This window comes from Thunnus maccoyii, chromosome 9 (genome assembly GCF_910596095.1).
Source record: "Thunnus maccoyii chromosome 9, fThuMac1.1, whole genome shotgun sequence".
Lineage (NCBI taxonomy): Eukaryota > Metazoa > Chordata > Actinopteri > Scombriformes > Scombridae > Thunnus > Thunnus maccoyii.
This window is the reverse complement of record NC_056541.1, coordinates 31,737,272-31,761,394: the sequence shown is the minus strand read 5'-3', so window position 1 is coordinate 31,761,394 and position 24,123 is coordinate 31,737,272. Positions and strand designations below refer to the sequence as shown.

General features: G+C 40.7%; 1 protein-coding gene across 1 annotated transcript in view; it reads right to left on the bottom strand.

Annotated features, from left to right (window-relative positions):
• The window catches only part of npdc1b (neural proliferation, differentiation and control, 1b), a 36,668-nt gene extending 12,990 nt beyond the window's left edge, over window positions 1-23,678 (bottom strand). The window contains exon 1 of the mRNA XM_042421663.1: window positions 22,912-23,678. Coding sequence (XP_042277597.1) covers window positions 22,912-22,981 — 70 coding nt within the window. The 5' untranslated portion in view covers window positions 22,982-23,678. The remainder of the gene's footprint in view (window positions 1-22,911) is intronic.
• Between the last annotated feature and the right edge of the window lie 445 nt (window positions 23,679-24,123).

The following is a 24,123-nucleotide window of genomic DNA, read 5'->3' as shown; positions in this document are numbered from 1 at the left end:
CAAAGCGCTTTTACACTATGAGCCACATTCACCCATTCACACACATTCATACGCTGAATGGGTACAGGGGCTATCATGCAAGGTCCCAACCTGCCCATCAGAGGAAACTAACCATTCACACACATTCACACACTGATGGCACAGCCATCAGGAGCAATTTGGGGTTCAGTATCTTGCCCAAGGACACATCAACACGCAGATTGGAGGAGCCGGGTATTGAACCACCGATCTTTCAATCCTCCTGAGCCACAGCCACCTTTATGTTTGCCAGAGGTTTCTACTTCTTAAGGTCATTGAGCACTACAGCATTAAAGGTGACAACAGTTAAAACAAAGATCTACAGAGAGAAAGTCTATTGTCATTGCCAGAAATATCTGACATGCAACTTCTGTAAATTCAGTTTGGGGAAATGTGCCTATTCGCTTTCTTTCTGAGTGACACAAGAAGGTTGATATCTCATGTCTCCTGGAGTCAGGAGGTGGTCAGCCTAGCGTAGCATAAAGACTGGACACAGTCTTTATGTCAAGTCTCAGCTGGAGTTAAGAAAAACACACCTAGAAATACCTCTGAAGTTCCCTAATTAACACGTAGTCCAACACATGACTCTTTCTTTTTTCATTTCTAGATGTGTACAGATGTGCATTCAATCTTCAACTTTGGCATGCAAAATGGCGAGGCTGTCCAATGTTCAATGGTTTGACAGAAGGAGAATCACTGGCTCCTCATTCAGGAAATATTGTTTGTTTATATTCTTGTTTAATACCTAAAGGAAGAGATGATGCAAGCTGCAGAGAGCCTGCTAGCCCAGCTATAACCCCACCCACACCTTTTCCTGCCCCCCCCCCCTGCTGCACGCTGGTGCGGTTTTACTTTGGCAGTGTTGTTACGGTGAGGGTACCACACTGTTCTAACGGGACAGAAACGCTATTTGGGTGCTGGATTTTTAGTCATTTGTGTTGCTACAAATGTCAATGGGATTTTAAATGAGGTTCTCTTACATAAATCACTTTGAGATACATTACATATATATGGAAGGAGCTATACAAATAAAGATCATTATTGTCATCATTATCATGGTTATATTATATGATTACATGCAGTGAGACATCATCAAACAGCAAAAGAGGCAGTAAAATCTTCTCATCCTCTAAAGCGTCATTGTAAGGTGAATAAAATGGGGTTAGTGTGGGTTTATCTCCCATTACAGCTCTGCAGTAGAGTCACTGGAGAATCAGTGTTGTTGAATGCGCTCCCCCTCGGAGAGTATCTATTGCATTTGTTGTTTTGGTGTGACACTGCATCCATTCATATCTCAAAGTATTTTTTAATTGACAGAAGACATCTGAGCTCGTCACCAGTGTGCAGGGAAGAATAAAACTGCACTCCTCATCCCGCAGTGCTCCCGATGCCACAGGGAAAATAATTAGACCGAACTATCAGTATTAACCCCTTTAGCTTCCTTGTCAGAATCACTCTCATCTCCACTACAGAAACCTAGACAATGGTTGCCATGACGACTACCATGGCAACTGAGGAGGTGTGACATCATCAGGGGGTGAGTCACCATACAAATGCACAAGTCAAGGATGGATGGTTTGTCTCAGCCTGCTGTATCGAGTAGAAAAAGGCAAAGACAAATGCATGAGGAAACTAAAGAGGACAGCTCTGATTGTTCCTTTCAGTGAACAGATTGTCAGTAATAATTAGCAATGCTAAAGGCCAGATTACTATAGAATTGTGCAGACCTTGTGCAACACTTCATTTGCAGAATGCATAGCTCGCCAGCAGTCATAGATATTTACATTCATTATCCGATATGGGTCTTAGGTTTGGGTGTTGGCTTGATAGCACCCCTAACAATTTTCAAAGTCAAAGCCCCCACCTTTAAATTTGACATAGATGAACGAAATTTGGTAGGCACATGTATCATCTCCAGACTTTAAAAAAAGCTTCCTGGAGCCATACCCTAAGACCAACAGGAAGTCAGCCATTTTTAATTTTCTTTGTGCAATTTTTGCACAGTTTTTGTCGTTTACAGGCATTATGCTTTAAAAAACTCCTCCTAGAGATTTAACCCAAACTACAAATTTAGTATGTGACATTTACAGACCTTTGCGATGCTAAATTGCGAAGCTTTTGAGTTTTCACGGAACACCCTTTATGTGGCGTGTCAATTTGTATGTTTCACCATGAAACAGAAGGTTGCTGTAACTTCTGCCCCAAATTCTTATGCTTGATAAGAGTCCAGGCCTGAACACTTCTACATGTCAATATTGGGTCATAGTCATAGCGCCAACTACTGACAACAGGAAGTCAACCTTATGTGACAAACATTATGATTTACATTAAATTTACACGGTGTGGTCTACACATGATATACAGCAACATGACAAGCGTGAGGTGCGAGGACTTATTTTCAAATGAGCATTTCTGAAATGTTTCATGCTACACTTTGCAACAGTAATGTTGTCAAACTGTACCTGCACCTCATTCATACACACATAATGGCCTACCAATGGAAGCTACGACATCAGGGGCTAATCTATGCAAAGCTTTACAACTGGATAATGGTGAGCAGAATGCACTATGACAATATGCTCCCCTGTTTATCTCATCTGCTGTGTAGACCACAGAGATGCTGTGTGCCTGTGATGAAGTCCCTGCACTACCATGAAATTTGTCGATATTAAGCCCGTATGATATCAGACTGAAATATCAGCACTGATCATCAGCAAAAGTATGAAAGCAGTTTCTAGCAGCATTAAGCTTAATGTTTCTCATGTCTATCATAAATATGTCAATCTAAAATTTGCTATTTGTACTGGTCTTATCCACATTTGTCACCATTTTTTGGGACCATCTTTATGTCACTATTTCTTTGTCCGCCATTCATTGCTTTTTCTACTGAGGAAATAGCTGTTGCCCTCTGATCCTGTGGGTGTATTATCCCATTGCGAGAAATGTTGCAAATCATTGGGCAGGACCACTTTATGGGAGGTAAAACTGGACTTAGTGAGACACAACAGCAGACCTGTGTGAATTGCCTGGAAAAAAAAATCAAAGATGTGGATGGTCCTTCAGATGATCTAATAATACGATACTTGAGTTTCAGTACAATACCAAAACAATACTTTTTTGATATCTTATTTTATAATTGCAGCCGTTTTCCATTTTTAAAGGCCCTTTACAATTTGCCCCTCATTCATCAATTCACACACACACACACACACACACACACACACACACACACACACACACACACACACACACACAGGAGGAGTTGGGGATCCAACCGCCAACCCTGCCATTTGTGGATGACCTGCTCTACCTCTTAAGCTACAGCTGCCCCAAATATATGTGAAAATATATGTTTTTCAACAAACCATATTTTTCAAGCAGCCATATAATAATAAGAACAATAATAATAATATCTGTTTCACCACGTCAGTCATATGGGAAACTTTTGATAGTCATCCTAGAGGTAAAGTATCTTGGTAGATAGCCAGATTTACCAGACTGGTCTGATCTTTGACTAAACATTGGATAAAGACCTGCCCTAAGTACCTACGACAGGTGACAAATTAAAGGAAAAACCTTAATAAATGAGTGATTAAACATAATCAATGCAGATGCTTCCACAAAGGTGCACTGCATGGTACCATTAAATAATTAACATCCAGTCATGCTCTGTGGCATGTATAAAAATGCTGAGCAGGTCCAGTTGATTCTGACTTGGTATCAACATGGCAAGAAGAAAAGATCTAAGTGACTTTGCACAGATGGCAGGAGATTCAGTCACTGCTCAACTAGCTAATGTTTGACTAGGAACTGTGACTAAAGTGACATCTGCATTTACATTTATGGGAAATTGTGGTCGACAGTGCACATTTGATGACCATGATGCTTGTGCATTAGTGCGAAGAGCAACTCTTCCTAAGGTGATTCAGAATGTCAATGCAGGACGTGATCAGACTGTCAGCAAGAACAGCCGTCGACAATTACATAGAGAGGGATGTTATAATAGGGTTGCAGTGCATAAACCCCTCATTACAAAGATGGACGCACATTCATTTCAGAGTTCAGTGGTGCAAAAACCACAGGCACTGGTCTACAGAGATGTGGAAAAAAGTGATATGGTCAGATGAGTCATCCTTCACCATATTCTCGAGAAGTGGGAGAGTGTATGTGTGGCGTAGACCAAGAGAACAGTAGAGGCCTGAATGCTTGACCCCTACAGTGAGGGGATCCGGTGGCTCTGTTATGCTGTGGGGGGCATTTTGCTGGCATGGTTTGAGTCCACTTGTCCCCTTAGAGGGAAGAGTCACTGCAAATCAATACAAAGTTGTTCTGAGTCATCACCTTTATCCCATGATGAAACATTTCTATCCTGATGGGAGTGGTCTCTTCCAGGATGACAATGCCCCAATTCATAGGGCACGAGGGGTCACTGAATGGTTTGATGAGTATGAAAATGATGTGAATCATATGCTATGACCTTCACAGTCACCAGATGTCAACCCAATTGAACACCTACGGGATATTTTGGACTGACATGTTAGACAGCGCTCTCCACCACCATCATCAAAACACCAAATGAGGGAAGATTTTTTTGAAGGATGGTGTTCATCCCTCCAGAAGAGTTCTAGAAACTATAGAATCAATGCCTAGGCGCATTGAAGCTGTTCTGGCAGCACATGGTGGCCAAACCCCTTACTAAGACACTTGATGTTGGTTTTTCCTTTAATTTGTCATCCCTCTGTATCTCTATCTGTTTAAAAAATGTCATTTGCTATGCACTTATAGTATGTGTTACTGCATACACCTGCAACCATGTGACACTTGGATGGAACATGGAACTGAGTGTTGGGGCACCTTTTCTCCAAGGCTTCTCCCTGATATATTGTGTCTTGGGATTGTACCTCATCTGGATAAATGTATCCATCAAATGAATCAATGTAAATGTACATTTTTATCAATAAGTGGTTTTATTCAATTCAATTCAATTCAATTTTATTTATATAGCACCAAATCACAGCAAAAGTCATCTCAGGCCAATTTTCACATAGAGCAGGTCTAGACAGTACTCTTTATCTATTATTTACTATATCACAGAGCTTCATATCCATTTTAGAACTCATAAGAATGTTGTGTAGAGTCGCTGTCGAGAGTAAGCTCCACTGATATCCTATATTTTATTTATCATTAATGAATCCCATGTGCAGACCCAAAATTAATTGATCTTCTAACTTCTAAGTATTGTGTGTGTATCAAAGCCTGATATATCTTATTCTACACTACTATTACTACTACTACTCTATATTCTATGCTAAAAACACATCAATGAGACACACTACTGCACTGGGTGACATAACAGTAAACACAAGAGTGTTTTGCTCCAATGCTGTCTCTTTCTGCTCTGCCCTCTGAAGGTCCGAGTCCTAGTCTTTATGAGCCTACAATATTAAAAATTAGTCTGATTGGTTCACTAGTTTCTAAACAAGGGACTGCACTTTACCCGTGACAGTTTAAGTCACGTTGCATGTAATTTCAGCAGTTTTGGTTTGAGCGTCTGACGGTGTGATCCACCCATCTGTGTGGTTTAGGGAAGCCTCCTCTGACCTTGGTAACCATGGAAATGCTGATATACCCTCTATCAGAGAGGTTTCTGCCTTCCCTAAAACATCACAGACAGCTGAAGTCTCAAGGAGATGACATCTTAATCTCTGGTTAAGAATTACAGTGTGACCTCAAACCAAGCTTGACCCAATATAACCCAATTTGTAACCTCTAACGATGGAAAATTCCATATCAGCTTTTAGCTAAACATATTAGCTTTTAAGTAAATACCAGCACAAAGTACATGATCAGCTTCAATGGTAACAAATCTAACACAAGTACTGTGTTCCATAAACCCAGACTAAAAGGGAAATTTCATTATGTTTTGTGCTGCACATACTGTACACCTACACAATAGAAACCCTTCACTGTATGACTGTCAATGTGCCAACATGAATGAAGTCAGCTCTGTGTGCACCTGTTGCACTTGGCAGTAAAAGTGAAATATGACTGTGAACGCTCTCCTGTGAATTCAGAACTCTTTCAACTGCACTGCTTTGAATACTTCCACATTTAAATGAACCTGGCTGCAGAGCATCTTTATCACCCTGCACATTGCATTAGAGTGCATGTATTATATCAGGCTTTTTGTTCTTCTGTCAGCAGCGTTGGAGTTCAATGAGCACCAATGACATTCCCACTGTGTCGCATACACTTTCTTCGAAACTCAGTTTCCTAGCAACCTTTTGTCGTGTGTTTGATCAAAGAAGAGGAAGTGTGTTCATCCTCTCTTTTCCCTTGCACTTCATATCAAGACTGCTGAACGACATGTCCTTACAAGCTCTGTATGGGGTTTTAGCAGATACATGCTTTATGAGGCCAATACTGTTGCACATATTCCATGTTTCCCCCCAAAACTTTATTCCTGCCAAGTCAGATGGGCAAAAAGCAGTTAAATGTCACCATCTGTACCTTCCCCTATAGGTCAGGATTGGTCAAGCAAGGACATGGAAGAAGCCTCACAGACAAGAAAAAACCCTTCTATAATTCTGCTTTCTATTTCTGGGTAATTCACATCCTGGTGAAATGAAGTAGCTCCATCCATTAATGGCATCAAGTCCAGGTTCACAGGAAGTCATCTTAAAATAGAATCAGACTCAAAAATAGAAATCTTATTGGAGCATCTGTCAGAACACTTTGATCAATGATCATAACAGGACTGTATCTGAGTCACTCAACTTATTAAATAACAGGTCACTGGGTGTGCATTGATGGTTTTGATGAATTGTGTTTTAATGAGTCATCACTGTTACAGTACGCTGCTGTCTACTGAACCTATTAAGTGTAGAAGTATTACAGTGTCTCAAACCCGTCTTGTTGCTGCCTCTAATGTCTGCAGCTCCAGACAAACTGATCTGAGTTGGGTCTCAATCTCTGCTTCTCTGCCTTCTCTACTGTGCTGAGGTGAAGTGACATTCAACAGAATGGAAAATTATACTGACTACTGGGACCGACTGCCATCATTCAGCAGCACTCACATTCACTGGGATAGTCCCTCGGGTGCACAGATACAGAGGCGTGGCAGTGTGGGTGGGTGCAAGGCTGACATGTCTGCAGACACACCATGTTTGCAAAGCACAGAGCTCATTTTAAAGCGCATAGCAGCTGCTATGCATGGCTTATTTCATACAAATGCAGTTTCAAAAAGATTTCAAAAATACAGTGACTGCAGGATTCCAGGAATTTAAGTTTGTGTGGGTGTGTGTATGTTTGCATACTGAGGATATACAGTCCAGACAGTAAGTATTTGGACAGTCACATGTTTTGTTCTTCAGGCTCTGTGCTTGAGTAAATTCAATAAAATAAAATAAAATAATGGATACTATATTAAAGTAAATGGATGGTAAATGGGCTGCATTTATACTAACTCATTCATTCACACACACACACACACACACACACACACACACACACACAGACACACACACACACACACATACACACACACACACTCCAATGGCACAGCCATCAGGAGCAATTTGGGGTTCAGTGTCTTGCCCAAGGACACTTCGACATGCAGACTGGAGGAGCCGGAGAGTGAACCACTGACCTTCTGATTAGTAGAGGACCCGCTCTACCTCCTGGGCCACAGCTGCTCCCAGGCTTTAATTTGAGTAGGTAACCAACACACTAATACTGTTTTTTATTCAAAGTAATGAATGTAAGACGAGTGTGCCTGTCTAAAATGAACCAAAAAAATCCCCCAAAGATTCTGGCAGAATTTTGATTATTATAACTCTATAAGAACAAATCATGCTTTCAGTCATGAGGATTATCTCATAATTGTGCATTTATATTGCAGATAAAGATTTTATTTTTTCAATTTTGCCTGGTCTTAATATGCAAGAACTGTCTTTGGTTTTCTGAATGGCTAATATACTACATTAAGCAATACCTTTTGTAGAAAACCTAAATAGATTCAATATTATGGCCTACACTGGCAGGCAATTACAATCAGAAGCACAAGAAAGAAACACACTTACTGTAATATATAACAATGTATAATTATATATTAATATATAATAAATATATTGATGTCATAAATTGTACATAAGGAAAGATATATTTCTCTCTCTCTCACACATACACACACACACACTTAGTGGCACATACTTCCTGTTTTGTAATGTTGCATCTAGTGTTCTATATCTATGCCTCTGCTTCTTCCTCTGGTGGTTGCCATGTGCCAGCTTCCCTCTTTTACAACGGTCTCTTTCTCTGTCTGTCTCTGACAGAAAGAGAGACAGCAGCTGCTTTTGTCAGCCCTAATAATGAGGCTGACAAAAAGCACAAATCTATCAGATATCAAAGTTGGTTTGCCAAAACCAACAGTTGGGTTCATTCTAAAAAAGCTGGTGCACACAGGAAAACTAGAACAGTTAATGAGCCAAAGCATAGCACCTCATCTGTTAAACATGGTGCTTCTGTTGAGGCTTGGGCAAGTATGGCTGCCAATGAAACTGGCACACTAGCATTTATTGATGATTTCATTCCTTACAGGAGCAACAGGATGAATGCAGAGGTATACAGGAGCCTTCAGTGTGCTCACATTCAGCCAAATGCATCAAGACACATTGGACCCCATTTCATGATTCAGCAGGACAACCATCAAAGCAACCAAAGAGCTTTTCAGGGTCAAGAGGTGGAATATCCTCAGCTGGCCGAGTCTCCATCCCACGGAGTTTAAAATGTGTTACAGTGCATTCATTTTGATGCTTTGTGGTCACACACAAAGTACTGGACAAAATGAAATTTCCAATAGCTGTTTGAGGTATTTCACCAAAACCGAAAAATGTCAGCCTCATGGGGGTGCTAAAGGAAAGTATGAGGATCATAGTCAGTTGGGTTCATCCTCAGGGGACAATGAATGCCTGCACAAAAAGCCATGGCAATCCATCAAATAGTTGTTGGGATATTTCAGTCTGGACCAAAGTGGTGGATTGACCTACTGATCTACCAACATTGTTAGCAAGGCTTAAAACAAAAAATAGGTCAACAACAGTGATTGTGTTGTAAATTGGATACTCAGATTTTTTTTTTTAAAGAATAAAAAGATACAATAATAAACCATAATTATGAGTCCATCTCAAGACCCCTCAGATTTTTCTTCGAACCCCATTTTCCTAGACTCCTAAAGCTACTTCTCATGTGAACAACAGCATCATGACATTAAATGCTGCCACAGTAATCTTCAAAGAAGAACTCAGTGGGCTCCCGTGTCCCTGTGTTGTCCCTGCCAGATGGACGTGTGGACGGACAGCTTAACACTCACAGCCATGTTGTCTCTGTTTGGAGCAGTGTGGGGTTTAGCGTCAGTCACAGGCTTACGGCTGAGCTCACAGGGCGAGAGAGGATCACTGCTAATAGATGAGATGTGCTAAGAGAGAGTCACACTGCTCAGTGATGTGCTGATAATGCTGATCCACCTCCCTGGTGCAATGCTTAAAATGGATCCTGAGAGTAAAGTCCACGTCCAAGCTGGACTGTGTAAAAGAACTTTCTCCACTTTCTTTTTGAGAGTGAGCTGAGAAGATTCATATCCATCTCATGTCTGTGTGTTCAGTACAGAGCTGGATTCAGGATGCTGTTAGCTTAGCTTAGCATAAGGACTGGAAGCAGTGGGAAATGCTAGCCTGTCCAAAGTGAAAAACACACACCTACTAACACTTCTGAAGCTCACTGATTTGTTCTCTACACGGAGTGGATGTCTCAGTGCTGTTGTGTGGTTGAAAACCTGACTGGAAGACATCAAAACAGTTGTTTAGTGCCAAGAAGTTGGTCAGCTGTTGAAAAACAGCTTTTTCAGTGATTTTACTTAAAAAACGGAGGTTTGATATGGGCTTGTAATTGTTCATTAGTGAAGTGTCTAGATTGTTCCTTTTTTTAAGAGTGGCTTGATGACAGCAGTTTTCAGAGCCTTTGGGAAGACACTTGAGAGAAGAGATGTGTTTTGTGGAAGATCTGAGGCCATGCAATTAGAAACATTTTTGAAAAAGCCTGCTGGCAGAACATCAAGGCAGCAGGAGGAGGATTTCAGGTGTTGTATAATGTCCTCCAGGTTTTTATGGTTGATCCGATAAAATTGTGTCATACTACTCAAATCGATTTTAAGTGGACACAGGAACAACACATATCCTGTACCTGATATGGAGGCACTGACTGCTTGTCAAATTTTCTGAATTTTGTCAGTGAAGAAGAAGGCAAATTCATTGCAGCTCCTGGTGGATAGAAGTTTGGAGGCTACTGACACAAGAGGGTATGTTATCCTGTTGACAGCAGCAAACAAGGCACATGCATTATTATTGTTTTTGGCAATGATGTCAGAGAAGAAGGACCGTCTTGCATTTCTCAGTTCAAAATTATAAATGCAAAGTCTGTCTTTATAAATCTCAGAATGAACCTGGAGATTTGTATTTTGCCACCAGCGTGGCATTTCTCCATGGAGATCTTCTCTTACCAGAGACAACCTTCACCTTAGTAGGTGCAATGGCATCAATAACATTTGAGAGCGTGAATAAATATTTCACTAGTGTTTTCAATGATATACCGTTTTGTGAATACTTCTGTTTGAACATTTGTGTGCATGGAGATAGCACTCTCAAAGAAAACACAGGAATGATCAGAGAGAGCAACATCAGTCACCACAACCTTGGAAATGTTCAGACCCTTAGAGATGATTCAGTCCAGAGTGAACCCCTTGTTGTGTGTGGGCTCGGTCACATGCTGAGCCAGTCCATAGTTATGAAGAACACAACACAGTTCTTTTGTCCCTCTGTCCTGGGGGTTGTCAACATGGATGTTAAAATCACCAACAATAACTACACAGTCAAAGTCAATACAGATTATAGACAGCAGTTCAGTAAAGTCATTAAAAAGGTTGCACAGTATTTAGGTGGCCTGTAGATATTTAGGAACACAGCTCGAGAGGAGGAATTCAGCTGAAGAGCCACATATTCAAAAGAGGCAAAATTTCCATATCTGCTTGCATTGGAGGGAATCATTAAACAAAATGGCAACTCCACCTTCTTTCTTATGCACTCTAGCTTCACTCATCAAACTGCAAGAGGGGGTCCATGGTAAAGTTGTGTCATTCATGTCAAGTTTGTGGAAGTCGTCCGTGGACTGTGAAGGACTGCGGAATCTTGCTACTACTTAGTTTTAGCTAGGTACAACGTTCGTTTCCAGTCACTGTAGTGCAGGCTTGTGCTGTTGGTAGGCCTTGCTCACGTCGTAATGAGGAGGTCATACAAGTGGTGAAATATGGCAATAGCCTACTATATCTACAAAAAGATACAGTCCCGGTGACTTATAGGTATCCAGGAGCCGCTGCTCATAATTTCTCGCAGAACAACAAAAAAAAAAAAGAATATCAGCAGAACAATACAAGCAGAGGTGAGAGCAAGCAGCAAAGTGTCTGCACTGTAAGAAAGCAGGAAGCATCAGTAATTGAGTACTGGAGCATGGTTACTTTAGCAATATTAGGTGTATTAAATCATCAGTAGGACCTCTACTGATCTAATGCAAGCAAAGCACAACTACACAGACATAAACCATCTGTCCCTCACTGCAAAAAATCTGCCATCAGCAAAGAGCCTTAATATCAAACTGACACCCTTGAAAGGATTTACAATTATTTCCTCTATGCAGGAAAACGCCAACAACCTCACACATCACAACTGCCCTGCAACAAAATTAAGAACCAGAATTGCAAGTAACTTGTGTAGAAACATGGTAATCTTGTTAAAACATTAAAAAAAACATAACACACATCACTCCACACATTTCAGGATCAAAGCAAACACCATTGAAACACACACAATTAATGGAAATGTTTCCATAGATTTGGGAAACTGGTGGAAGTAAAAAAAACTAAAGGTGTACTGGACAACAGATCTCTGTTCTTTTTAAGGCAATATGATCTGAGTGACAGAAGAGAATAAATAGGGCAATATAGTATATATATATAGTAATACAGTAATATGCAGTAGCACTAAAGATCTCAAAAAATAAAAAAGGGAACAACAGTGATTAACTATTGCACTTCCATAAAGTACAAAACAAAACAAAACAAACAAACAGACAAAAATAGTCAAAAGAGTCGAGTTTTTGGTCACTGCGTCTCCACTTCATACCGCTATGCAAACGTGAAGCCAAAAATCTTGTTTCCGGGAGCTGTCATCCAGGGGCTTGTCCAGGGGGTGGTCTGGGATGGCAAGGGCCACCCCTGGAATCTGATTGGCCACCCCAGGTTCCACCCCATTATCCTAAACTATGACTGGCTATCTGCCCAGTCAGAGGCCGGTCCTGGCAAGACTTATTGTATATTATATTATTGTATTATAAGAGCTGGATAACGGACCAAAAATGGCACCCATTCAGTCCAATAAAAGTTCGCCAAAAAAAGGTTGTAGCTTCCAGGTTTGCTTCCGCATTGTGTGGCCCACCGAATATACGCAGTAATGTTTCCCCCTCAGCCCATAGACTTTACATTGTGATGATGTCACAGATTTTTAAATCATTTTTCTGGGCTTGAGGAACGTTTTACAAATATAAAACCTCCATGGGTCAAAAATCACAATAGAAAGAGTCATAATTGACCTTGTTTGCAGTTCAAGGTGTCCTGTCAATAGTTTTACAGACGTCTCTTTTTGGGCAACAATGGGATTTATTGCTGCAATGACGCAAGTGACCACTGGGAAAAATTGCCTGCAAGGCTGAGCAGCGGAGCCCTATCAACCACTTCTAATACATCCATGGGTCAACCACATGCCAGGAAGTCTCCGGGGATTCCAGGCTACATGTGTTACACTGGTCTTGTCTCGCTATTTGTTGCTCCTGAAAAATGGGAGTAGACTTTTTGATACACAGGTTTGTCATCATCTCAGCTTGCTGACAAACCTGTCGTCATTGTTTGGCTATTGTTAACTTTGTAGGCCTGAGTAAGTTTTGCATGTCGCATTTATTCATCCATACATATTTAAATGTAGTGCACAAGACATAAAGTGACATGCGTCATGCAACTATTACAGTATGAAAAGAAACCAGAGCATTAAGGATGTCTTCAAAAGAAAGAAATCCAAAACAGCAGAGCAGGGCAGAGCAGCCAGCAGTGCTAGTAAGCTAGCCAGTAAGCACTTATTTGATTGCCTTGATAGATATCAGTGACATTGTGTTAAATTGTCAGACAGTGAAATTAAAGCTGAAACTTGTCGTAGTGTAAACTTGAAACTTGAAACTTGTGGAAGTGCAATAGTGCAATTATTTAATCTTAGTCATCTCATTTGGGTAAAAAAAGGCAGATTTTATTATCATTCTGTTGACAACATATTTGTCTTTGTAGAGTCAGACAAGGATACTGGCGATGAAAACCCTTCAGCTTCACCTGCACATCAGGGTATGTACGCATTTGCCTTGTTTAAAAACTTTATCTGCTGTGACTTGAGATGGGGATGTTTCACTTTTAGTACATTTATATACAGTGGCTTATACAGTCATTCAGGGAAAGCCAAATTTTTATCAATACAAGTGTGAAAAAGCTAGATATGACTAATTTGACATACAAATACATTGGTCCCTGTATTGCTTCAGGTGTGTCAAGTCAGCCACTCTCAGACAATGATACTGACAATGAGAACCATCCAGCAGTACCTACAGGCCATACAGTGTCACATGGTGATGTGGCAGTGATTGTTGCCCCCACCTGGACCTCATGGTATGCCTTAATATTTCATTTTTCATATGAAATATATTGCATTTAATTAATAAACTGTACTTCATTCGATTCTTTCAAGGTGAGAAGAAAAGGTCATTCAATCCATTGTGGTATAACCTGTATTCATGGCTTGAATACTCACAAAGGAAAGATTCAGCCTACTGTTATGAATGCGGAACAATTTCTTTTTTTTTTTTAAAGTCGTGCTAGCAGATATTTTGGCCTGAATTTCAGGCGTTTGGGTTGATGTCTGTCTGTCTTTTGGGCAGATTACATTAAATAATTACTCTTGTTGGGCTTTTACTCACAAAGCTTATATTGCACTCACAATAACGTAATGAGTGTTGTTGTCGTCAACTCGAGTAAGGTTATTATGTGTTCTATTCTCACTTCTCAGGTTGAGATGGGAGGTGATGATTAGTGAGCAGCAGTATGGTTTCATGCCAAGAGGAAGCACTACAGATATGATGTCTGATTTGAGAATGTTGATGAAGAAGATACAGAGAATATATAGAGATATAGAGAAGGTCTGAAGGAGTTGCATTGTGTCTTCGTGGATCTAATGAAAGTATATGACAAGGTGCCGAGAGAGGAGGTGTGGTATTGTATGAGGAAGTCGGGAGTGGCAGAGAAGTATGTAAGAGTGGTGCAGGATATGTATGAGGGCAGTGTGGCAGCTGTGAGGTGTGTGGTTGGAGTGACGGATGGGTTCAAGGTGGAGGTGGGATTACATCAAGCATTGGCTCTGAGCCCTTTCTTGTTTGCAATGGTGATGGACAGTCTCCGTGGACTATGATGTTCACAGATGACATTGTTATCTGATCTGCAACAGAAGGGTACCAGCAAGAGTGAAAGGGAAGATTTACAAGAGGGCAGTGAGACCAGCTATGCTGTGTGGTTTGGAGGCAGTGGCACTGATGAAAAGACAGGAGGTGGAGCTGAAGGTGGCAGAGTTGAAGATGCTGAGATTTTCTTGGGGAGTAATGAAGATGGACAGGATTAGAGGGACAGCTCAGGCTGGACAACAAAGCAAGAAAGGCAAAATTGAGATGGTTTGGACATTTGCAGAAGAGAGATGCTGGTTACTGGGGGAAGGATGCTGAAGATGGATCTGTCAGACACAAGGAAAAGAGGAAGGCCAAAGAGGAGGTTTATAGACATGCTGAGGGAAAACATGCACCTGGTTGGCTCAACAGAGGAAGATGCAGAGGACAGGAAGAGATGGTCTGCTGTGGGCGACCCCTACTGGGAGCAGCCAAAAGAAGAAGAAGAACAAAGTTTTCAGAGATGTGAGGAGCTGCTGGCTGGGTGAGACCAGCCAGTCATCTCAGCTCCAGCAGCCCGACTCCTGAGATGATCGGCCACTCAATGTCATTCGTCAACCTGATGAACTGATCTGTGCAGCTCTTTGGTGATTTACTGTTGGCTCTAATGTCTCCATAGCATTTTGATACATGGTATAATTCCTTTTGGTCTCACAGATGAAATCTAACAATTGTAGCTGCCGCATTAATTAATCTGAATGTAAAAAGAAGCTTCATGTTGTTACTGGGCAGAACAACAGCGCTACCTCTGGGGTTCTACATGTACAGATATCACCACATTTACATAAATATCTATGAATACAAATGTATTAAAATGAATAGAGATTATTCTGTCATGTTCTAGTAAGGTGGTTGTGTTGAAGTGTAATCACCAGAGCCAAGCTGAGCTGGTGCTCTCAGCAAGAACATTGCTGTTCCAATTGCAAATGATCGTACTGTGCCCTCAAGTTGAACTTGACAAGTTTGACTCCTCGAATATGCAAATCCGAACTTGGCATACTCTGTATTGAGAAAGGCCTATAGCCTATATGTTGTACAGAGTTTGGTAACACTGAATCCAAGCATGAGATTTTATGCATTGACCACTTGCAATTTGTGAAAAGTATAAAGTTTGCTCTCACTGAGAGTTGCATACAGTATAACGGTTTAATATGTTGTCCTAAGTGATATTTACCTTTGTCTGGTGTAATTGCTGGATATCTTGGTGAAGGAATGATTTGGTTGTGTATATTAAGTGAAACTGATTGTAGAACTGTGTGGAATGTTGAGCGTCTTAATCTGAAGATTCTTCTGAAAAGCTGGTTAGAAAATGTGGGCACCATATCCTCCCAGTAAGCCACAACTTTTGATTGTGAATCAGATACTCTGCAAATAGGATATTTGAGTATTAGCTTGACACTTCATTCCTTGAGACAACTGTCTGAGAAGGAGACTACAAGCCAAAAGTCATCCTGTGAGAAGACCCTTTGCTAAACAGAGCATCCTCATCTTGTTGAGCCCTGCAGAGCAGCGGCACACAGCGTCTACAGCAGCAGAGGCCTCTTTCACATAACACAGGCCGTAATCAGGTTATGTGAGGTTTAACAGCCTGAGTGGATCCTGCTTTCAGCTCATCAGGGAGCACAGCCAAGCCAGAGGCTCAAACCTCCTCCTATAAAACCCTGCTTCACTGAATTTAAAAAACACTCATTCCAACAAATTCTCTCTTTTTACTCTCCCCCACTGCAGCTCAACAGTGGAACACAAAGAGAGAATTATGTAGCCTACTAAAATGTCAATGAGATGTACCCACTTGATATGTGTTTCATATTAGCTTCAGATAAATTTTGGAATACATTATTACCACTTGTTTCAAAAGTGCATTAAAAATGGATCTTTTAGTGGCCAGTATGAAGAGGAGGGATGATTACAGAAGGCAGAAAACAGTTTCAATGTACATATGGGCATCTGAAAAATGATGACTCTTATCTTTTCATGTATGTGCCAAGCCTGCAGTCGAGAGGTTGAGTAAATTTCATGTTAATTTGTCAAGTGACCTTATTTTTTACTTTGCAATGCAATGCAGTTTTACTTTTATATTCATAATTTGAAGTCTTGTTTTGCTGCACGTCCACACTAAAACATCCTCCAACGTGTCAGCTTCAGACAGTGAGATGAAGCTGAAAGCTCTGGGGAGAATGAAAGCAAGTAAGTTGACATTGAGTCAATATTTCTTTCACACTCACCGGTGTAAGTGTTACACAAACACACACACACACACATACACACAATGCAGGCTTGTAAAGTCATGCATGTGCTTCGTTTGGAAGACACACAGACTCTTCCCATCACAGATGGTACGGTATCAGTGTTTTTGCAGCACAGTGAAGGTCAGGAAGCTGAGAGGACTTCATCAGGGTGAGTGTGAAGCATCATGATAAGAGCGACGGTGCACTGAGCCACAGAGCAGAGGGCCGGCCATCAGGGACACAGCTTACCATCACACACTCTAACAGGTGTCTGTGTGTCCAGGCTCAGAGCTCAGACTGACTCACACTGGTAGGATATCTCAGTTCACACTAATCTGTGTGAACCAGACTGACCACAGATACACTAAGACCTGCATTGGATTCTTTTTCTACACTCTTTTTATTTTTTTTCTGCAAATTAAACCTAAATTCAATCATTCAATTCAATCCATACAGTGATACATCCTAATTATCTTCTTAAATGTAAGTGCAACCTTTATTTGTAGAGCGATCTGTTATTACATTTCTTTTTCATTTAACAGAATTAGAAAATATTGTGAGGGTTCATAATGGAAAAAAATCTTTCCAGAACTTACAGCTACATCTCTTGGTCTTCATTACCAGGGTTGTCATGACGATGGTTTAACTGTTATTAGATGAGTATAATATGTGAGAACAACACATCAGATGGCAGAGACCATCTTTGAAGAGAGACAGGGGTTACCACCTCTCCTCTTATACAACCACCTGTTATCACATGACCACGTTCCATACTCAGGTCAACTCAATCTGTTCATGAGGATGACAAGGCTGAAATCTATGAAATAAATCAACAGTTTTGTCAAAGATTGTGAATACTTTTTGTTGGAAGACTGTGATTTTTGTATTGTGAGAATATTTGGATAAGGATTTCACACGATGGGTTCTATTTTCGTGGAACAACTACAAAAACAACCAGCATAAGCAGCTCTCCAACAGTTTGATATTTTCCTGAATGCATGGTACACAGGTGTGAAGAGAGTAGAGTTGGACCGATGGAAATATTTTCAAACCAGTTTGATATTAAGCCAAATGCTGGACCGCACCAGTAATACTGAATTTTATCATCACGAGTGGAACATAATGAGAACTACAAAGATGGAGTGCTGTGTAGAGTGTATTGAGAGGCGAGTCCTGTTAACTGTATACCCTTCTTACTAATGGTTATAACTTAATAACGCAACAATCAATAACCCACAACTTACTCTCTTTAACAGGGCAAAACACCATGGCACACAACAATTTGTGACAAATAAACAATTTGTAACACTAATAATTGTACATTTACAAAATTACACCGCTGAACGGCATGCTGGGTACAGCTAGCTAGCTAGCCAGGTAGCATAACAGTGTGTTAACGGCTGAGAGAGGTAAGAAAAGACAGATGGAGGATGAAGAGAGTCCAGAGATGTACCAGAAGAACTTGTGCCCAAAAGAAGAGCTGTGTCTGCTGTTTGGAAGTTTTTTGGTTTTAACAAACCCAACGTAGTGTGTGCTCTCTTGAGTTTCAGGGGCATCGGGACAGAGGGGTGGAAATTCCCCCCTTAAATGCTTCATATAGGGGAGATTTATACACTTTAGGAGGGATACTACTTGTGAACTTAACTACAGGTCTTACCTTGTCCTATTCTTACCTCAGATTACATTTTGTTGCTCTCCTCTGATTCTCTGAACTATGTACATTTCTGTAATTTACTGTCTCTTTCTCCTTCTCCTCTCTTAGTGGTCATCTCTTTGAGCTGCATCAGTGTCTTTAGTCTTTCTTTTGGTGGCTCCCTCTTCTCTCTTATCTTCATCATCTATACTTTCCCTGTACACTTGTCTCCTCTGCTTCATCTCTTTCTACTTTATAACAACTTTGTTAAAAAAAAAAAAAAATCAAACTGCTCATGGGGAGGGCCAAGCTCTGAAAAGAGCATCAGATCGGTGAGGTTTGTATTACTCAATGAATTTATGAATTTAGTTTTAATCCTGTTTTGTGTACTGAGTCCATGTTCACATGACATCACAGTCTTTCCTGACTTGGCATCAGGGATTCTCTGAACTATGTACATTGTTATAATTTGTTGTCTCTTTCTCCCCCTCCTCTCCTAGTGCACTCCGTCTCTTTCATTAATTTAACCAGATGACCACATTTTGAATTAGCCAATTTGTTTTCTGCTCAGAGGTAGGCGGTTTTGAGAAGCCCCTTCGTTTCCTCCTCATACTGAAGCTGCGCAACTTCAACAGCATTAGCCATCACGTTCTTTGCTGAATCTGCTTCATGCTTTCTCTTCAAGGCTGCTGTATGAGAAACGCCATCTGAGTGGCGACTTTAAGTTGACGTTTTGTAACATCGGCTGGTAAAAGGCACAGCACCGTACATTTTACAAATCAAGCAGCTCATTTCATCGTTGTTAAGTTGGAGCCACAGATATAGTCTGAACCTTGTCTTTGGACTGCTGTTACAGTTACCTGTCTGAGAATCTTGACGATTAACGTTGTTAACGTTTACATCATTGGCACTGCCGTTAGCGCTAGTCCTTTCAGGTTCCGGTGTTTTTCTTTCTGAGCAGGTTCCACTTTAGATGATGTAGATTTACGTTTTAGCCAGTGGTCCATGTTTGCATGCCCTCAAGTTCATATCATTGTAAGCTTGTCTGTATATGCTAGCAAGAGATGCTGCAACAGCAGAGGGGGCTCGTAGCGAGAGAGAGTGTTGTCCAGGGTAGAAGTCGGTCTGTCTGATGCAGTGCTTCTGGCCAATCGGGGTGGGTCACACAGATACTGGTATTGAAAAGATGCAGCTTTTTATATAACAGACTGTTGTCTGATTTTTTAAAGCACTTTCTAAATAAAAAGGGAGTTCAGATTTATCTGACTGCTTGTATTAACTGATGAAAAAGTAACCATGTGCAGTAATATTGAAAATTGAGGATGTGATACTTGAGATGCATTGTGCAATCCAATCATTGACAGGTGAATCTTAATCGAATTGTGAGGCCAGTGAAGATTCACACCTCTACTTCAGGAACACATCAGCGCCCACGCCCTCCCTCAGCAGCTCGGACATGAACTCCACCAGGTCTCCGCCATTGTCGTTGCCCTCAGGAATGTTTACATTTCGGTGGTTGGCCGGCCTTATAGGACCTATTCTCCAGAGGTCATTGAGGCAGTGAGGGAGTGAATTATTCTGCATCTGCAGCAATTTTTTGGTGGCTTCAGCTGTGGTGTGTCTTTCACCAAGAATTTTCACCAGCCAATGCTTCTGTGTGTTCGAGGCGGCTCCGGAAGGCATATATTTGTTCACAAAGCAAGTCTACAGAGGATTGACGTCTTTATCAGGGAAGACCTATCTTCTCTGCTGTCAGTTGGTCCGAGTACTGACGTAATACAAGTTGGATGGAGGTTGCTGATGTAGGCTACTCTTCAATTGGCCAGACCGTCTCATTATGACAAATGCCGGTTCAGTCGGTTTGCATAAAATCAAACCAGTTTAAGCTCATACACCAGACCAGACCAACAAAACTGGAAACCAACCATAGAAGAGAGGTGCTAACACATGGGAGGTTCATTCCAATGAGTGACAGGTTGTCAGGGGATGACTTGCATGTAGTTTATGCTTTTATTTATTTCATGTATTCTTCACTAAACACTAAACCTGCCTTGTGGGGACAACAGAAGGAGTGCGGGTGTGTTTGGATAATGATGTGATGATATCACAGCACCACTATATACTTTATCTGCTGGGTTTGTGTGGATCTCAGAATAAACTGTGACGTTAACGCTTTATCCAGAGCAGTGACGGGGTGCTTTTCAGCTCTGACAGCAGGAACGTGTTTCTGAGCACAACCAGACCACAGCCAACACCTCTGCTATGATAACTGAAGCTGTGAAAGCACCAGCACACCCACTGACACACCCTGAAACATCTTGTTTCATCCTTTTCTCTGGGACTGAATCATTTGTTTCCCACCTTTCAGCCTTATGTGATCTCTGCTGTACAGTCAGACGCAACAGCCCAGAGCCTCTGATCAGCCGAGACTGTACTGACACACACAGGCACTGCAGCATCACATTTTCAAGCAAATCATTTCAAAATCAACAGGACTCAAATGTGTCTTAACTTTGACATTCTGCACAGTAATATTTCTATCATCTATCTTTGTACTATGTGATCCTAAAGACTTCAACATAGGATGATACTAACCTGTATGGTACTGTAGTATTTTCCTCAGGTTAGCACTATTAGCTGTAGTAGTGTAGTGCCAGTAAAGAAAGGCAGGCAGCCAGCTCATCCTTACATAGATCCTAACTACAGCTTATAATGTTCATTTGAACAGGTAGAAATTACTTTCATACATACTGAAACAATTCATTGATTAGTCAGTCAGCAGAAAATGATTAAAAAACGATTTGACAATTGATTTGCAACTAACGGTTATTTTCATCGTCAATTCATCTGTCAGTTATTTTCTCGATTAACTGATTAGTTGTTTGGTCTATAAAATATCAGAACATGGGAGAAAGATGTCGATCAATGTTTCCCAAAGCCCGAGATGATACCCTCGAATAGTTTTGTTCCAACCGACAGTCCACAACCTGAAGTTTACTGTCATAGAGGACTAAAGAAACCAGAAAATATTCATGTTTTAGGATCTGGAACAAGTGGATATTTGTATTTTTTCTTAAAATGATTAATCGATTATCAAAATTGTTGCCAAGTATTTTTCTGTTGATTGACTAATCAATTAACCGATTGAGTTCTACATTAAATAAAGTCATTTTTTAAACTGGTTCCTTAAATGTGCATATTGTCACAGTTTACCTCCATCAAACAAAACAGGTAACTTCAAGACATCACCTTGATCTACTGTGTTAGAAATTGTCGCAGACATTTTCACTATTTAATGACATTTTATAGACCAATCGCTTAATTGATCGATCAAGAAAATAATCAGCAGATTAACAGATAAGGAAAATAATGTTTAGTTGAAGCCGTAATAACAAATCCAAATACAGTCATAAGACACACACATTTGTTTTCGATACATTTTCTTAGATTTAATTATTCGACTTATTGCGCCAGCATAGATTTTAAAGGACGATACAGCTGGAAACAGAGCAAATGCAACACCTTCCTTCCTCCAACTGAAAAAATAAACTCATATCCATATTCAACTGCAACACATCTCAGTTATTTATGGCAAATATGCACTCGACAATTTTTAATAACCTCCATCATTTGTTCAATAAAAATCAAAGTCGTCTAGAGCTGAATGATTATTTGATTAATTGATTAGTCTGTCAGAATGAGCAGAAATGATTCATAATTTCAGTTACTATTCAAGAAAAAATACCAAATATTTGTTGGACTTTCTGCTTTTCTCTGTTTTTCACGTTTTGGACTGTTGTTTGGACAAAAATGAGCTATTTTAACGTCTCCCTGCCGGAGGTCTGGGAAACTCTACTGGGCTCTTTCTCACCATTATCTGACATTTTATAAACACACACAATAAATCGTTATATTGAGAATAGAATTTTGCAGATTAATTAAAACAATCATTAACTGCAACCCTAAAGGATCACAATTACAAATTCAAACATGTCCTTTACAGATAGCATCAGAATAATATCATAATTCTAGCAAAAGATTATACTACCATAATACAACCAGACATGTTAGCTCATTATATACTTACTGTGTTGAGCCTATGTTTAATCCTAGGAGATGATGAATGCTACCAAACACCATGAGGTCACACTGAGGAAATGTACAGGCACAATACAGAGGATGGATGAAAACTACAAACTCCTGGCTGAGGACCACAGACACACTGGAAGTCCATACAGCAACGAAAATGATATAATTAGTCAAGATTTTCCTCTGAGGAGTGGGTTCCTTGCACCATAGAAAGGGTTAAAGGCGGATGCACAGCAGCCCTGCAGGCCCTTTGCAGCTTCACAACAGCAGCCTGTGTATGAAGGACATCAAGCAGCAGCAGCCTCTTACCTGTCAAGCAGGTGCTCAGCGCCAAGAGGGCCGCCAGTACAGCAGCCTGGCCGAGCAGCGGGGCCCGCATCCTGGCCAGAGCTCCGACGACTGACGGGGGACACGGAGACCGACCGGAGGCGGAGGAGGAAGAGGAGAAGGAGGCGGAGGAGGTGGAAGGGAGTCGGTGCTGATCATTCCCCCATCCCCTGCTGCTCAGGGAGGAGAGGACTCAGGAAGACGCAATAAAAACCAACAACGACATAAAAAAAAACAACGTGCAGTTTAGCGGGCGGACGCTACTGTGTTTGCCGCAGGGTGTCTGTTCTCCACCGCGGACCTGCTGCACGGAGCACCGAAGAACCGACTGCCGGTGATTTCCTCCGCTGAGCCGTGGCGGAGGCACGATAACGTAAGCCTGTGACGTCAACACACTGCGCTCCCTCCGTGTTGCCTTCAGGTGCTGCTAATCATCAGACAGCCACGTTTTAAGATTACTCACTACCACGTAGTAGAATCCGAATAAAGCCGCCTGTATAGTACGGAACTGCTCACTAACAGTGTGTGTTAAGAAGCACTGGCATTTATCCGTTATACAGTATTTATTTGAACCAGAGCTTCGTTTCTGTCATTGAAAAACAAAGCTCTAGAAAACATACTGACTGTACTTTGACTTGTACTGTCCAACACTTGTTACAAGAGTTTTTTTTTTAGCTGATAGCTGGGACCCCTGAAAGTCTCAAAGTGAAATTTTAGGGAGTCTCAAAGTTGTGCATATTTTTTTCTATTCTTCAGTAAACAAGTATGATTTATTTTTATTTAACTGTTGAAATCTTAAACAATAAAAATATATTGTAATAAAAGTATTTATGACATTTGAATGTAATTTGCTTTGCATCATTTCTGTTTGCACCTAAAGGGCTAGAATGGTGGAAAACAAGAAAAATGAGCTTTGGGGTGATAATTGTGACGGTGGGCCCTCCTGTGCTGTAAAATGACTCCTCCTTTTAAATTATTAGAATTTTTGAAATTCGCAGCTTAAAAGCCAGCTACCCAAAAATGAATACTATTAATGAGTTAAAAATTAATGACACCATATCTGTATTTTATCAAAAAAAAAAACAACTATGCATTAGAATACTCTGAAAATGATATTCTTAATATTCCTAAATTCATTACAGAAAACCCCTTAACTTGACAGGGATCTATCCTTCAACAGAGGTCAGTAATTGT